The 16,302-nt window shown below is 41.9% G+C and overlaps 1 protein-coding gene across 1 annotated transcript; it reads left to right on the top strand.

Moving 5' to 3' along the window:
- The first annotated feature begins 89 nt into the window (after positions 1–89).
- Positions 90–4,427, top strand: LOC135933642 (intestinal mucin-like protein). The gene is made up of 9 exons (XM_065471766.1): positions 90–190; positions 446–559; positions 794–834; positions 1,636–1,887; positions 2,975–3,076; positions 3,318–3,446; positions 3,539–3,578; positions 3,672–3,789; positions 4,157–4,427. Exons 1-9 carry the CDS (start codon positions 136–138, stop codon positions 4,356–4,358), a joined length of 1,053 nt encoding a protein of 350 aa, XP_065327838.1. The 5' UTR covers positions 90–135; the 3' UTR covers positions 4,359–4,427.
- The last annotated feature ends 11,875 nt before the right edge of the window (positions 4,428–16,302 follow it).

Raw genomic sequence — 16,302 nt, forward strand, 5'->3', positions numbered from 1 at the left:
ACAGTTCAAGAATCCACCGCGGTTACATCAAAACCATCTGTGAGTACTGAAATTACATCTGGGACTGTCACTACTACAGCAACAACAACAACACCTACTGAAACAACGACTGTTGAATCCCCAACACCGACGATTATGACAAAAATACCAACCACAGTGGTTACATCGGGACCAACAACATCCCCTTGGGGTAAGACCTTACAATTTTGTAACGTCTTAACCTTACAACATCAAGTTCTTTGAGGCAACTGTTTTTGTGGTTTGGAGTTGCATAAATAAAATTGTATTTCATTGTACTATATTAAATTAAAAGGGAGCTTGGCTCTGCGAAGTGGGTGCCTACGTTGTACTTAATCATGTAAACATACAGAGGTAACTTCTTGGTATTTGGAAAATTCTGCAAATATTCATCATCACATCTGACAATCTCTCATTCCTTTTGCAGCACAATGCAATGTAACGCTGTGCCGTCCTCCTCCCCCATGCCTGCCGGGGTTCCAACTGATTATCAATTATGCTGACATTATGAATGGCAGCTGTTGCCCATCCTACGAGTTTGGTATGTCACTCTAATCTATCAGCCTGTCCTATCTGCTGTTTTACACTGAAGAAACATACCTAATTATGATACTGAAGAATGTTCTTTCTACTTATATGTTATAAGTAACAAGGATGACTCAAATAACGAAGTGAATGGATGAATAGATAGAGTCTAGTACAATGTTAAACATACCAGATCATCAATGCAATATGCGTGAATGTTAACCAAACCCATGTCTCTTTGTGTCTGCAGTTCCTAAAGGTGTATGTGTCTATGACATGACTGAGTACAAGGTAAGCACACAGTTCACCAGTTGGGTGGTTGTAGGTCAGGTGGTAGAGCAGGGCACCTACTAACTGTAAGGTTGGTAGTTAGTTCCTATTCTGCTTGCCGCGTATCCTTGGGCAAGATACTAGCCCCATGTTGCATCCATTCGTGTGTGGATGTTAGTTCAGAAGCACTGAGAAAGATTTTTTTTAAAAAGTGAGTGGGTACTTTCACTGGAATTTGCATGTATTCAGATGGTTACGTTAGGTCTTAATTTCAATCGCAGCTGTTGGAGACAAAAAAGTGAATCAGTTACATTTGTAGGCAATTCTTCACATAGGCTATCGAAGAGTTTCAGAGCTGAACACACCAAGTAACTTTAATGTTTATTCAGCCCATGCAGTTTAAAGTAACAGGGTTCTAATGTGCAGGTAGAAATAAAAAGCAGCACAGAGACGGCACCAAGTGCTTATAGCTTGAGTTAATTTTACCGCACTTGTGGTGATCAAATCACCAGTCTCTCTTGTCCTATTTGTTGAAAAAGTGTTATATTTTAATGTCAATTTTTATATTCTTTATAGATCTCTATTACTCACTTCACTGATATGATCTTTGATTGGACTAGGGAGTGCTCAATTGACATGTAAAAATACTCCCTTATATATGTACTTTGACTGGTGTTTTAGATTTTGTCAAGCCAGCTAACTCTTTCTGTGCTGAACTTGCTTTGTGTTATACCCATCATTACAATAAGGCTTAAAATAAATATAGAGGTATGAAAGATTCCTTGAAGCTATTAATATAATATATAATATACAATTCTTTAGCCTGGTACAAAGATCCCGATGCCGGACACACTATCAGAACCACCGTTAGAAGCACCAGAAGCACAATTAATGGCAGAACAAGCGTTAGTAACAACAACAACACCATCAGGAGCTGGAGAAACATCAACAATGTCAGAGTCATTTACGCCCGGGCCCTGCCAGGAATGTTACTGTGGCCCTGAAATGGATCCTGTCACCAAGCTGAACATCATTACCTGCAAACCTGTCGTCTGCAACAAAAACTGTTCTGCTGTAAGTTCATTCTGTGCCAACTCACATGACACATTTATTACTATCATAAAGAGGAATCATCACACCACACCTCACACCAGCAAGCAAGCCTGAGCAAATCACAGTATAAGGTCCAGTACAATAGCACCAAAAAACTAGGACCATAGATGTGAATTGAAATGAACAGCTTTGTGAAAATTGGCTAAAACCCCCCAAAACAAAACACTGAAGCAGAGCTATTCTTATTTTCTGCAATAGAAAATAATGTGCATTGTTAAAATGGTATTGCTATGTTACATTATACACAACCATAGCTTAACTCACTATGATTAGATATCGCTAACATGGACATCTCAAGTGCACAGCTTTTACTGGGAACATAGAAACACCACCCACCTGTTGTTCATTTAGTGAGGTGGAGCCATTCAATAGAAAGTTGGCTAATATACCTTAAAGGTGAGAGAAGAATTAAAAATGCATGTTTCAGATAATGACCTAAGGATAATTATTAAGCACTGTGAATTTTGAAATGCTACTCTAGTAGAGTCCAAGAACATGACTATAGATCTGAAAAAGAGCACAAGTTCTCTTTAAGAAATTTGTGAAGGCATCATTAACAAATAAGTTAGCCTCTAAGTACATATGTGTTTACCTTATCCTTTATAAACTAGCTTTCTTCTTTAATTTTGTTGTGCAAATAGTAATGATAAAATCTTTTTGCCCTTTACTGATTTCTTAGGTTTTTACATATTTGTCACACTTAGATGTTTAAGGTAATCAAATAAATTTTTAAACTAGATAAAGAAAACTTAAGTAAATATTAAATGCAGTTTTTAAATAATGAAAAGAAAAGAAAGCAAAACCTATGCTAACCTATGCCTGACCCTATGCTAAAAAGTAATTGGCCCTTAAACCTACTAACTGGCTGTGCCCCCTTAGCAAGAACTGTATTCAAGCATTTGTGATAAGTGGTAGAGTCCTTCACATGCAGATATGTTTTAATTCAGCCACAGTGAAGCATATTCCAGGATACTCAGGTCTACACAAACACACACATACATCTTTCCTTACAAAGCTCTCTTACTCTTCATATCTCGCTCTTTCGCAGGGTTATGAATATCAGACTGAACCAGGAAAGTGTTGTGGAAAATGTGTTCAGATGGACTGTGTTTTCACCACACCTGACAACGTGACGGTGCATGTTATTGAGGTCAGTACTGCAACCAACAGCGAATAAATACTAGCATTAGAAGCACCATAGCACGACTCCTTTCTTTTTCATTCTTAAAAACTAATCAGCAATTTAGGACCTAAAACACAAAAGCTTATAAATTCAAAGCCAAAAAAGTATTTTTGAAATGAGATGACATACAAGTACCCTGTGTTTTGAGCCAGAATTGATATAGTCTCTTTGTGACAGCTGTCTTGGTTATGACTTTCATGTTTTACAGGTCAACAGCTCTTACATACCTCCTAATGACAAATGTGTGCAATATACCTGTGAGAAGCTCAATGGACAGCTTGTTACCAAGGAAACCAAGACTACTTGTCCTCCCTTTAACCCCTTGGACTGTGAACCTGTGAGTTTATTAGACTTTTACAGATAAGATTAGTGGATTTTGCATTTTACTGCTGAATATTTCACACAACATGAAATGTCTTCTTCCTCCAGGGCACTGAAACAACAGATGCCAGCGGGTGCTGCAAAACCTGTAAGCCATCAAACTAAATAACTAAATACATGTTAAGAACAAAGTTTAAAACTGTGCATCATGTGAGTGTGCAACTGTTATTATATGTTCCAGGCAATATAAGTCTGTGTAAGACCCAGAAGGAGCAGAGAATCATTGAACTGAACAACTGCAAGAGTGCACAGCCAGTTAACATCACATATTGCGCTGGACACTGTGACAGTTTCTCCATGTGAGTCTGTTATTTGGAATTTAACCAAGATTGCCTTCATTTCCCTTAACTGCCTGCTACATGTTCACTGTATTCTTTTTCATACGTTTATTTTTTTTTACTGCATACCAAAGAATACACTATTATTTATCTGCTGTAGGCAAACTCATGAATAATGAATAATAACTAGTATATATGAGTGCAACAATAAAGTAATGATTATCTTTAAACCTCACCCACTCAGGATTAGGCATTGTACAGAACAGTCATATTTTTCTGTTGATTAGTTACTGTAACTAGTGCAGACTTCATTAACTGGTCTTTCTGTGTGTGTGTGTGTGTGTGTGTGTGTGTGTGTGTGTGTGTGTGTGTGTGTGTGTGTGTTCAGGTACTCTATGGAAGCCAACACAATGGTACACAATTGCGAGTGCTGCCAAGAAGCCACCACCAGTGTGGAGCAGGTGGAGCTTACCTGTGCTGATGGGTCTAAGCTGCAGCACAGCTACACCATGGTACAGTCATGCCAGTGCATCAAAACAGAATGCGTGGAAGGGACAACGCCCAAACCACAGCGCCGCAGGAGACGCTGATCATCAGTAACTTAAATGCTTTACAATGGCTAAGACCACCTTGACACTCTTTGTACCTCATTTTCTTATCTCTGGTTAAACAAATGCACCTTTTCTGTATCACAACATACCACTGTGATGTAAACTGTCTTTTCTTGGTGATAAACATTAAAGTCTTTCTGCAACATGAACATTTATACCAAGTCTTTGTGGGGATTGAACATCAAAGAACACAAAAGTTTGAAAAACACTTGCTTTTCAAAATAAAAAAAACATGGAGGTTTAAGACTTTTTGATGACAAATTTGACATTGTGAAGGGAACAATATTATAGAAAGGTTATATTCCATTTCCATTACATCTGCTATCGGCTGGCTTCTAAATCACCTTCTCACTTAAAAACATGTGCACTACTTGTTCTTGTCTAGTGATATATGACTGCAATTCATGCTAGATCGTAAATAAATGAATATTCTGAAATCAGCGAACACCAATGGAATACCAAAGTTCCTGGACTGAAAGATGTGTATTACACTGAAATAACAGAATCACATGACACGACTGCACTTTAAACATTAAGAGTTTTGCAGACTGACAGTCTCATAGACAAGAACTTTGGCAGATATAATGTTGGCAGGTTACAGGTGTGAATAGAAGACTTAAGATTAGACTATACAGTGTCACCAAGGAGCATTGTTGGTCTTAAAACCTCTGCAGATGTCATACTGTTGACCTCCATTTAGATATCAGTAGCAAAGTGACATCTTCATTTTCGTACTGCCTCCAAACTCTGGAGTTCATTTGGAAAGTAACTGCACATCAAACCTTCATGTTCTGATTTAGTGATGGTAAACCTATATTAACTTTGTTAGAGATGACTCACAGTGGACAAGAGATTTCTTCTAACCAGGGTAGTCATTCATTCATTATTATTACTGCATACATTTCTATATATATACACAATGAATAATTTGAAATGCACTACACACTTTACAGATACCAATAATACAGAAGTAGGTTGTGATTTACTGCAGTTATGGCAGGTGCAAAACATACTGTTTACAAAAGCATCAACATAAATAGATGGTGGACTGTGAAAATCCAATCCTGTGATCAGAGGGTAGAACACCCACTAAGTTATAATGGCTATACCAAAATGACTCTGTCAGAACTTGGGAGCAGAGTTGTGTTTAAGCACTCTGGGACCTTATTTGAACTGGAAACAAAGCTCTTTTGGGAACTCAGCTGCTGCTGCAGTGTGTGAGAGTATATTACTGTGGGAGGACTACAAACATGTCTATAAGAGAAGGGGTGGAGCTCTGTATATAGACTACTTTCACTGTGAATGCATGCATCTGTTGGCATGTCTGGTTTCAGACTGTCTTGTATAGTTAGAGCTCCTCAGCCATCTGCAGCAGAGAGTTTATGGCAGCATCCTTGTTGCCTTGCTGTGCGCCCAGTACAGTGCCAACCACCTCTTTATCCAGGTTGGGGAACATTTCCTGCAGAGCCCTAAGGTCCTGCTCAGTCCACGGGAGGCCCTGGTTCCCAATTGCTGGCATGGTAGTTGGCACTGCCATAGGCATCATGCCTTGATTGTAGACTGCAGGAACTCATAGGAACACAGTTGACACTGGTTATACAAGAACCAGCTTTTAACTTATCAGATACAAGGTTTTTGGGGAAAAAAAGTCATTAAAAGTTACTATCATTTTTTTGTGACTGTCTGTGTGTCTGTAACTGACTAACCTTTGATGGGCACGTATCCTACTCCTTGTTGATATTCAGATGGCATAACGACAACAGGCTGAGTCATCATTCCTGCTGGTAAAGACGGGCACAAAGATAGGGTTAACAGTTTCACTTCATGGAAATAAATTAAACTGAAATAAAAGATGGTTTTCAAGATTTTTCCAAGACTTGATCATTTTTAACCTTTTACTTGAACCTAAATATAAATTAATAATCTATATTATAGCCCATCATGTTGCAAGTTTGCAAGATTATTTTTGTTAAACTGTACAAAACAATGTATGGACGCTACTTCTAGGAAGAATAAACTGACTACTAAAAGCACAACCAAAACAATAGCATTGCTGTTATGTTGTACTTGTAGCCAAGCATCTCACTGATCACTGCTGCTGCGATGTAGACAGTGGCAGCTAGTAGAGACTTAGAGACTTAGCGACTTAGAGCTTTTTATTGTCATTGTGCAGTTTCTTGCACAGCGAAATTGGGTAGCTGGACCACAAAGGTGCAAAAGTAAGAAGAAGAGAAACCAATATACAATGAGGGGGGAAAAAATAAATAAATAAAATAAAATAAAAAGCAATGTATGTGTATGCATATATGTGAGTGAAGCTATATAAATGGTGTATGTGTAAGAAACATTGAAACAGAAACATTGTGGGTCTGTATACAAGGGCAGTTATATAATATAATAAAAGCTGCAAGCAGCGTTAAGAGGGCCCTCGCACCCCGGCGCATCGAGCCATGCCCAACACCTACACCTTTTTTTTTTTTTTTTTACCTGTCCCGTTTGGCTCTTTTGCCATCAGAATTATTGTCTAAAGGCGAAGAAAGATGCCCAACGGATTTACTTTACCAAATGGACCATCCCAGCCTTGCCGTAATGGTTTATTTGATTCACCTTTTATTGTTTATTTCATTTTATTTTAACTTGCTAAATACGGGACAGACTTGACTGGGGAAAAGAAAGGGGAGAAAGAAAGAGGGAAAGAAAAACAGCGGGGAAGAGGGACGGGGATAAAGGGCAAAAAACAAAAACCAACAAAATAAGCAGACAAAAAGTACATATATCAATCACCTGGATCACCTGTTGAGAAAGAAAAAAGAGAAAACAAGCAGAAGAAAAAAAAGAGCAACATAATAAACAACATCACGATGATCTATTGGAATATAACAGTAAATACTAAATATTAAACATTATTGTGCAGCACGTAAGATCGACAGCGCACAGTGTGCTTTGAGGTAGGAGCCAAAAAGGGTGTAGTTTGTGTGTGTGAGCACCCGTGTGTACACCTGTAAGCTTGTATTTAAAAGGTTCCTTCATGTAATGATCTGCTAGAGGGTGTGGGGAGCCACAGCCCCGTCCTCCAGGGCATGAAGCAGGTATGGAGGAGATCCATACTCCAGACATCCAGAGGCCCTCAGAACACAAGAGACCAAGGAAGACCAACAGAGGGGCAGCCGCGCCACTATCCCAGAAAGAGCTGAGGAGAGTCCCAGATGAGGGGTCACTCAGCAGCCGCGGAGCAGAAGCCAGGGGGGGTTGCAGTGATTGCCCGTGAGCTCCGCCGGCAGCCAGCTGTGCCAGAGTGACCGAGCCCCATGCCGAGAGGCCGAGGGCACCCCACCCCCGAAGTGGCCTGAGCGAGCCCCAGGCTCCAGGCCCCGATAAGCAGCCACCAAGGAGTGAGCCGGTGTGTACCTGGACGCCCATCCCTGGACACAAAGAACCACCAACGCACTGATGTCTGAGGGCGTCTGCCACTGGCAGGGGAAGTGGTGGGGGGAGATAGGCCTCCATACCTTGGAGGGCCTGAGATGTCCCTAGAGAGGTGGTGTCTGATACCCAACCTGACATATAGACACAGACATACAGGCACACACAGATACAAACATCCATTCCCACCCTCATGCTCTCATATGCAATTACTCAACACTCACCCAACGTGGAGACAGACATAGAGAGACACTGTACACACAATCACACTCCCCAAGCGTACTCTAAGCCCCAGGTCTAGGTACCCTTGCCCCTGGAGGGGGAAACTGCACCCAGACCCAGGTAGTGTTACCCTTTTCCCTGGGGTGGGGAGAAGCAGACTGCCCCAACTCGGCAGCAGCAGGGAGGCCCCACAATCCAGACCCAAATCGGACGGCCAACTCCTCCTCCCAGCCCCCCCGCTCCAACAGGCCACAGAGAATGGGGGTGTGTGAAGACTCCAAACCTCCCTCCGCCCGCTCATATGTAGTGTTGATGCATGTATGTTCTAAGGTGCCTTTAAAACCCAGGAGGGCATGGAGCTACCTGCCAGAGAGCAGCAGGCAAGCGCATAACCCCTCCTGATAGCCCTCAATGTCTACATGTATTTAAAATTGAGAGGTAGGCAATGGCGTCAGGGGTGATGGCCTTTTGGATTCTGTGTAGCGTGCCCACCCCCAAGATCCTATATGTATGTGTTATGAGAGTGTGAGTAATGTGAATGTCTAAGTTGTGGGATAAAATTAAGGTACAGGCAGCCAGAAGGGGACAGAGGGGGGGGGCATGCCTCCCCTGCACCCTGGTGACACACCTTTACCCCAAGGCCCTGCATGTGTGGGTGTTTGTGGTGGAGCGGGAAGAGGGAGGCAGCTGGAGATGGGGAGGGAAGGAAGGGAGGGGCAAGTGACCCCTCCCTGGGGCCAGCTCCCCCGCTGACCCCAGTAGGCACCCCCATACTCTGCAACCCGCCAGGGAAAGGGGGCCCAGGCCCACCCGGACCGGGGTCCAGTTCAGCAGCGCCACCTGGCCCCACAGAGCCCGGGACAGCCCACCCGACCCCACCACAGAGAAAACTGCACCCACCCCGTCATCCACTCATCTTCCAGACTACACAAGACGCCCAGGCTGAGATCTTCCTCCACCTCTGCTATATCTCCCCCTCCTGCAGAGTGAGTTCCTGAAGAAAGGAGACCTCCTGTAAGATGTAACAACCCCCACCAGTTGAAGAGCCCCCCAGGTGTCTCAATGCACTGGCGGCACCCTGCGCCAGGGCTGGGCCCCCATACATCCACCCTCCCACAACCCCGACAACACACCAACCAGGACCCAGGACCCAAGCCCCCAAGGCCCAGCCAGGGCCCCAGCCCAGAGACGGAGCACCCCCAGAGCCCCATGCCCGTCCCGGACCCACCCAGGGGCAGCCAGGCTACCAGGTCAGTAACCCACGTCCACCAGCACAGACCCTCCCCTAGCCCCGCTGCACGCAGCCATGAGGAAACCATCATCTAAGAGCCAACAGAGCCCTTAATAGGCCATGACCGCTACCCCGGGTTGAGCCCTCCAAGGAAGATGCTCCTGGGGAATCCCCCGACGCACCAAGCCTGTCCCTACCCCCACACCAATCATAACAGCGATGGTGGGACCAAACTATGACCCCCCACCCCCACTAGGTGATGGAGCTGATCAAAGGAGCCCAGAGCAATTGATCTGATGTGGTGGCAGAGGCTGTATCAAGACTAATGTAATCTAATAGATAATTTCTATATTGGTTAGAATTAAGATTATTTTTATTTTTCCAGTTCATGAGGACTGTTTTCTTGGCTATATCTCGCGCCAAAACTTCTGAACTGGTGGACAGAACCAAAGAGCGTGGGTATAATTGTCCGGTGAATTGGTTTGGCAGTGTGAGCAGTTGTTGGTAGACGTAAAGCCCATCTTGAACATCCGATGACCTGTATAGTGTACTCTATGTAGTATTTTGTATTGAATTAATTGAAGACTGGGATTTCTAATTAAATGAAAGGTTTTTAAGCAAATCTGAGACCAGAAGTTTTGGTCTAAGTTAACTGATAAATCCGCTTCCCATTTTGCAATAGGAAGTGATATTGATTCATCTGTTTTAGAAAGCATTCTGTATATTTTGGAAAGTAATTTTGGGGTTTTAAGAGTAAGAAATTGTACCACACTTGGTGGTGTTTGTAGTTCAACTTGGCCCGGTTTAAATTTCTTTTTTACTATGGATTTAATTTGTTGATATTCTAAAAATCTTTTCTTGTTGATCCCATATTGTGTAACTAGTCTGTCAAATGGAATAAATTCTGTTCCATCTAATATATGTTCTAAATATTTGATTCCTTTACCACTCCAATCTGGAAAGTTTATCATATTATTGTTTTGCAATATGTCAGGGTTGTTCCAGATAGGTGTACGTTTGCATGGGATTAATGAAGACTCCGTCAATTTTAGAAACTCCCACCATGCTGTCAGAGAAGAGCTGATGCATTCATGTCGTTGGATGTTTGAGCTGATAAATGGTAGGTCTGAAATCTCTAGATTATTGCAAAGTGCTTGTTCTACATCTAGCCAAGGTTCATCTAAGAGGGTATGTTTTAGCCATCCTGAGATAAATTGAAGCCTGTTGGCTAAGAAGTAGTGCTGAAAGTTAGGTAGTTCTAATCCTCCTTTATCCTTGGTCTTTTGTAGTGTTTTTAAGCTTATACGTGGGGGTTTACTTTTCCAAAGGAATTTGGACATATATGAATCTAGAACCAATCTTGTGGCGGTTTAGTTGGGATCATTGAGAATAAATAATTTATTTTTGGTAAGACCATCATTTTTATAGCGGCAACCCTTCCTATGAGTGATATGAGTAAACATTTCCATCTAGCCAGATCGCCTTCTACTTTCTTTAAAAGTGGGATATGGTTTAATTTAGTTAGATCTGCAAGCTTGGGAGAAACATTAATACCTAATAATTTTATATTTCCCGATTGCAGTGGTGTAGAAGAAGAATTATGGAAGGAGCAATTAATCGGAAGGACTGTAGATTTTGACCAGTTAATTGAGTAATCTGATATTCTTGCAAAAGAGTTAATCAATTCAATCACCCCAGAGATATTGGTTTGTGAGTTTTGGAGAAAAAGTAACACATCATCCGCATAAAGGTAACACACCACCCAACTGCTGCGAATACCCAGACAAAAGGTGTAGTACCAAGACCCAGATGGTTAGGTGAAGACACCGTATTGAGCGACGACCTGTACATTATCAAATCCTGTTCTTTTATATTCTTTTACTGACAGAGAAAAACCCGACTCAGTGTGGTCAAAACTTTATAATTATATTATTCAATCATTACTTTCCGAAAAGGGATGTACACAGGCTAAATCCTGAGCAGATCTGAAGCATTAGCAGCCAAATGTGCATAACATAATCAGTCATACGTCACACATAGTCACACATAGTTTCGATCAAAACAACTCTGCAGTGCACTCTGCCTAGTTTCACTTCCTGTACTCTGCTGCCCTGCACAAACCGTCTCCTGCAGTTTCCTGTCTTACACAGTACTCTGTGACCTTTAGCACACATGTGGCGTTTTACTACACCAGCCTATATAAAACAATATAAACAGCAAATAAGCACTAAGAATATATATTTTACCTTAACAGCTTCCCCCTTTTTTATCTCTCTAACTGAGAGATGAACTAATTCCTGAGTTATCCCATTAACTTTACTTGCATGTGAGAATAATAGCTAAGAATTTAACAAACGAAATCATACTAAACAAAATGAAACCTTTCCATTGCCCAACCATATATGTCATCCGTCCCCTCAACGGGTTGTGTATTTTCAATGTTCCCTTATTATTGTGGCATAATTACTTCTATCCACAACAAATAAATCAAACAAATAAGTCAAGCTCCAAGACAGCACCTCACGTCTACACCAGGCTGTGAGCTGTCCTACCTTTACTTCTTAACACCCCCTTTTCACCCAGCATTATAGATTAAACCCGCTTCTGACTTCCCTCACTGCTCATGGTAAAATCTAAACAGAAATAATTAGCTTTTCCTAATAAAAGGTCCTAGATTATTTTGTCAATCTGTGGAAACAGTCTCTATAGAGTTAACCCGTTTCCTCTTTAAAAAGCACTCCTGGTTTCTCAGCACACAACTTACAGTCCACTTAATTGTCCCTTTGTCCCCCTTTAATGGGTAGACCATATCCCGCACGACCACTGTGTTTGGGCAATGGACATAACATAAAAATCATACAAACTATTACTAAAGCTAATCCTCCCATTACTTTTCATTACTTTGTTCTCACAGTATAACCTCTGTCTGACGAGCTTTTGACCTCTACAATTTAAACAACTAATTTTCTGGGATGGACGATTCTCTGGGATCTATGCGTCTTTTAGGTCACATCCGTGCCCCTCTTTATTGGCCAGATCCGTTCGGTCTGGTGCTTACTGGATTCTCGCCAACCCCTTCGTGGTTTTGCTGCGGTTCTGGAATCTACTCCTTCTTCTGTAAAGGACAGAAAAGTAAAACACCTCTCTGCGACACCTCAATAATCTAATATGTTCATCCATTGTTCGTCTCGTTATTCAAAGTTGGTTTTGAATATCATGTTCGGGACTCTATGATCTAGAGCAGGGGTCGGAAACCCTAGGCACGCGTGCCACAGTTGGCACAGTTGGCACGCGAAGGGTTAACTGATGGCACGACCATAGCTGGACTGGCCATCGGGCATACCGGGCATTTGCTCGGTGGGCCGATGATTTATTTATTTTTTTTGGTAACGGTATAAACAATGAAAGGTGGTGGATTGGCCAGATGCTGGCCGGTGTGTAAAAATAACTCAGTTGTTTGGTGGTGGCTATGGCGGAGCTTCCACAGATTCAGTAAAATTAACAAGTGGTGGAGGCCAGCAGGTGGATGAGGGAGAGGGGAGGCAGGAGGAGGAGAGACCCGAGGCAGCCGCCGGTCCGAGTGTCAGGTGAACTGAACTTCAGGTAAGAAGTTATGACCTGCAGTCTATCTGGGTCAGATATAAACCAAGTTTAGGTGTCGTTTATTTTCGTTATGCTGACTTTTTACAGTCAGTTACAATAACTCGTACTGCGTACTAGCTAGCATGACAGAGTTTCTATACAGCTGGGTCGGTGCTATGATGTTACTGATAGTGAACTTTACTTTACTAACTAATCTTATGAATAAAATAGAGTTGCCAACTGTCCCGTAAAAAAGACGGAATCGTCCCGCATTCAGAGAAATTATTACACGTTTCGTGTTGAGCTGAGAAGGGACGCAGTTTGTCTAGGATGAAAAAAGACACAAAGGTGGATTTATTCTGTCGTAACGCTGCACAGCTGCCTCTTCTTCTCTCATTATCTCCCCCTCCCTCTCCTGTTGCTACTTTAATCATGAAACTGATCAATGATCAGCTGATCGGCTTTTCTCTCCTGTTTGTTTATTGCTAAACAGCAGCACGTTTAAGCTTGATCAACTGTTAGAATTTATTTAATATTAATTTCTAGTATCAGCTGAGGTTTGCTGGAGCCACAGCTGTAAAAGCTGCTGGTCATGATATCGGTTTGTATATCTGGTGAGAGGGAAACATGAAGATGAAACCAGGAGATATCCTTACTTAATCATCAGAGCTGAACAGGTGATGGAGAAACAGGTTTACCTTTTAGGTGACATGAATGAGTTGAAGGGAAGTTATGAACTGTTTCTGAGAGACAAATAACACCAGGATCCTTTTCTAAGTAGCTGACAGCTGGTAACTGTGCAGGGGTGGATCTAGCAAAGTTTTGCCAGGGGGGCCAGGTGGGGCATTAACAGGGAAAGGGGGGCACAAAGAAATACTTTCTTATTCTCATTTAAAATGTCTGGCTGTTATTAAATAATTATCTGAAGCTTACAACCAAAGTTTTTATCTGACATAAAATGTATAGAAATCATACATATACCAACAAGATTGTACATCACTGTCACAACAGCATTTGTTTTCATTCAAAGGCTTTATGGCTTTAATACCTGGTGGGCCGGTCTTTAGTCAAAATGCCCAGGCTGTTTTTTTGTCCCAGTCCAGCCCTGGGCACGACCACGCAGTGAATTAATCTGAGAAGGTGCATCAAAAAATAAATGGCCAGCGGTGCACATCGCAAATCAGCTCACATAGACACATTGGTTGTGCCTCTTCTTAATGATGGTATCTTGGCTAACAACCCAAACTACCAGATTCAACTTGTAATTGGCTAAAAATAACTTAGCCTACTGGGAAGAGGGACATTGTTAGCTTTCCACATTCCGACACTTCAAAAGCTTCAGGAGCTGTCCGCTCAGCACAGCATCAGCACCATGGAAATACACGGATACGTCCGTAGACTCGAGACACAATGCATTTTTGGGACTTTCAGGTGTATGGACCAATGTTTTATTTTCTGAACAAACCAGAAATCTTTAATGAGCAGCTAGATTTGTCTCGCATTAACTGGCTGAGTTAATGCCAGTTAATGCAACATCGAAGTAGCTGGAATCCATAGCTGTGCGTGTTCATGGAGCTTGCATTTTCACCTGCTGGACATCACTACCTGACAAGTTTAACTGTCTTCAGAACATTGCAGAGATCTTATTGACAGTATTTGGCTCTACATATCTGTGTGAGCAGATTTTCTCTCACATGAGTGTCCTCACGTAGCCGTCTGAATGCTGGACACTCGGAGACCTGTGTCTCTGAGTGGGAGACCAGAGATCACATAACGTGTGTCTCTGTATTAACAGACATGCCATATTGGCTTAGTTTATTTTTCTTATCATTGTTGTGAGGAGACCATAAATAGCATTTGTATTTTCTGTTGTACAGTTCATTTGCTGTTATGGAGTTCTTGTTATGGATAAAATATGTCTTGTTTTGTTTCAAAATAGCTGATAACTATTCACTGATAGCTGCCAACATCTGCAAACAAATATAATTCTATAAAGTGGTTCTATATATGTTGTGTAACTGTTCATATAGAGCGTTATTAAATTTATTGCTAATGCAATGATATGGCACACTGACTTCTGAGGAAATTTTAAATGGCACTCGCCATCAGAAAGGTTGCCTACCCCTGATCTAGAGCATTAGTCTAATTATTATTTATGGAGCTATTTGAAGCAAACAGGAAATCATGACCATATTATCATAATTTGAAGGACTATTAACTGTGACCAATTTTATTTGCTTATTTCTGCGTTTCTTTTGTTGGAACCCATTGTTACTTACCCTTTTCTTTCTTTTAGACTTGTAAGGGCAGGGGTGAACACCAGCAGTTTTTTTTTTTTGCATTTAAGTCCGCCAGCCTCAATTTTCAACCCAATTTTCATATGCTCTCACCTTAACAAGACCAGCCTTCACCTGTCCTCTCTCCTCTTCTCACAGTTGCCTGTGTGCGCTCCCGAATCTCCAACAAACACAGGCCCAAATCAGCTGTTTCTTCTTCTCTGTTCCTTCTCTCTTCCTCTTTCCAGTCTCTCTTTGCCGCTTAACTCCCAGCATAGCAAATATGAACCTCAGACAGTCCCATCAAGTGCTTTTACACAATGATGTCACTGGTATACTTCCCAGCTGGTGATTAGAGCGCATGTTTCCATCAACGATGGTATTCATACATGCTGCTGGACCCTTCAGAGTTTTAGGTCAGTTGTGCTGTCTTTTGCCTGCTGTTAATTCTTCAAGTCCACGGTGTTGCTCTGTCTGTCTTCAGGAAGAGATTGACCGTCCTTTAAGCTTCTTCTCAGGATAAGGACTTAGAGGTGAATTAGAGGTGAAGCTGTGAAATTTTCAGCCAAAACCTGGCCTGTTTGTCGTTCCAATTATGGTAAACTATGATTTTGTTCTAGCTGCTGTACTCATGTAGGAGGTTGAGCCAAGTCCATGGGCACCTGTATTAACACACTAATACATTTATTTAATATCATTTCCTTTCATTTCTCTAATTCTTCTATCTAGATCTAGATTAATTCGCCCGTACACGAAGAACTGGCGATAAAGTGCTCTAAGAAGGGAGTTTACGTGTACATTCAACGGCTTGGTTCAATAGCTTGGTTCGCTGGCGCCGCAGGACCCTTTAGGTCATGTGTTTACACCAGAAGCCGAGTGCGACACGCAGCTGTGGACACATACACTTCCTACCAATGTTGACGTTTTGAAGTCAAGTAAAACTAGTTACATCGTATCTTGCAAATGGAGGTGCGACGAGAGACCGGATGTCAAAGTTATGCTGGACAATTCTGTGGCAATCAAGAAGGTTACTGCTTTGGTAACCTAGTGTTACACTCAGATTCCAGTAGCGTAGCTTTATTGAAAAGTTACAAAGGAAAGCGGGGTTACATGTCACCCCCAAGACTCTTTACGGCCAAAATTCACAAGCTGACAACAATGAAAATGACCTGATGTACATTTACTGCTA

This window comes from Pelmatolapia mariae, linkage group LG1 (assembly GCF_036321145.2).
Source record: "Pelmatolapia mariae isolate MD_Pm_ZW linkage group LG1, Pm_UMD_F_2, whole genome shotgun sequence".
Lineage (NCBI taxonomy): Eukaryota > Metazoa > Chordata > Actinopteri > Cichliformes > Cichlidae > Pelmatolapia > Pelmatolapia mariae.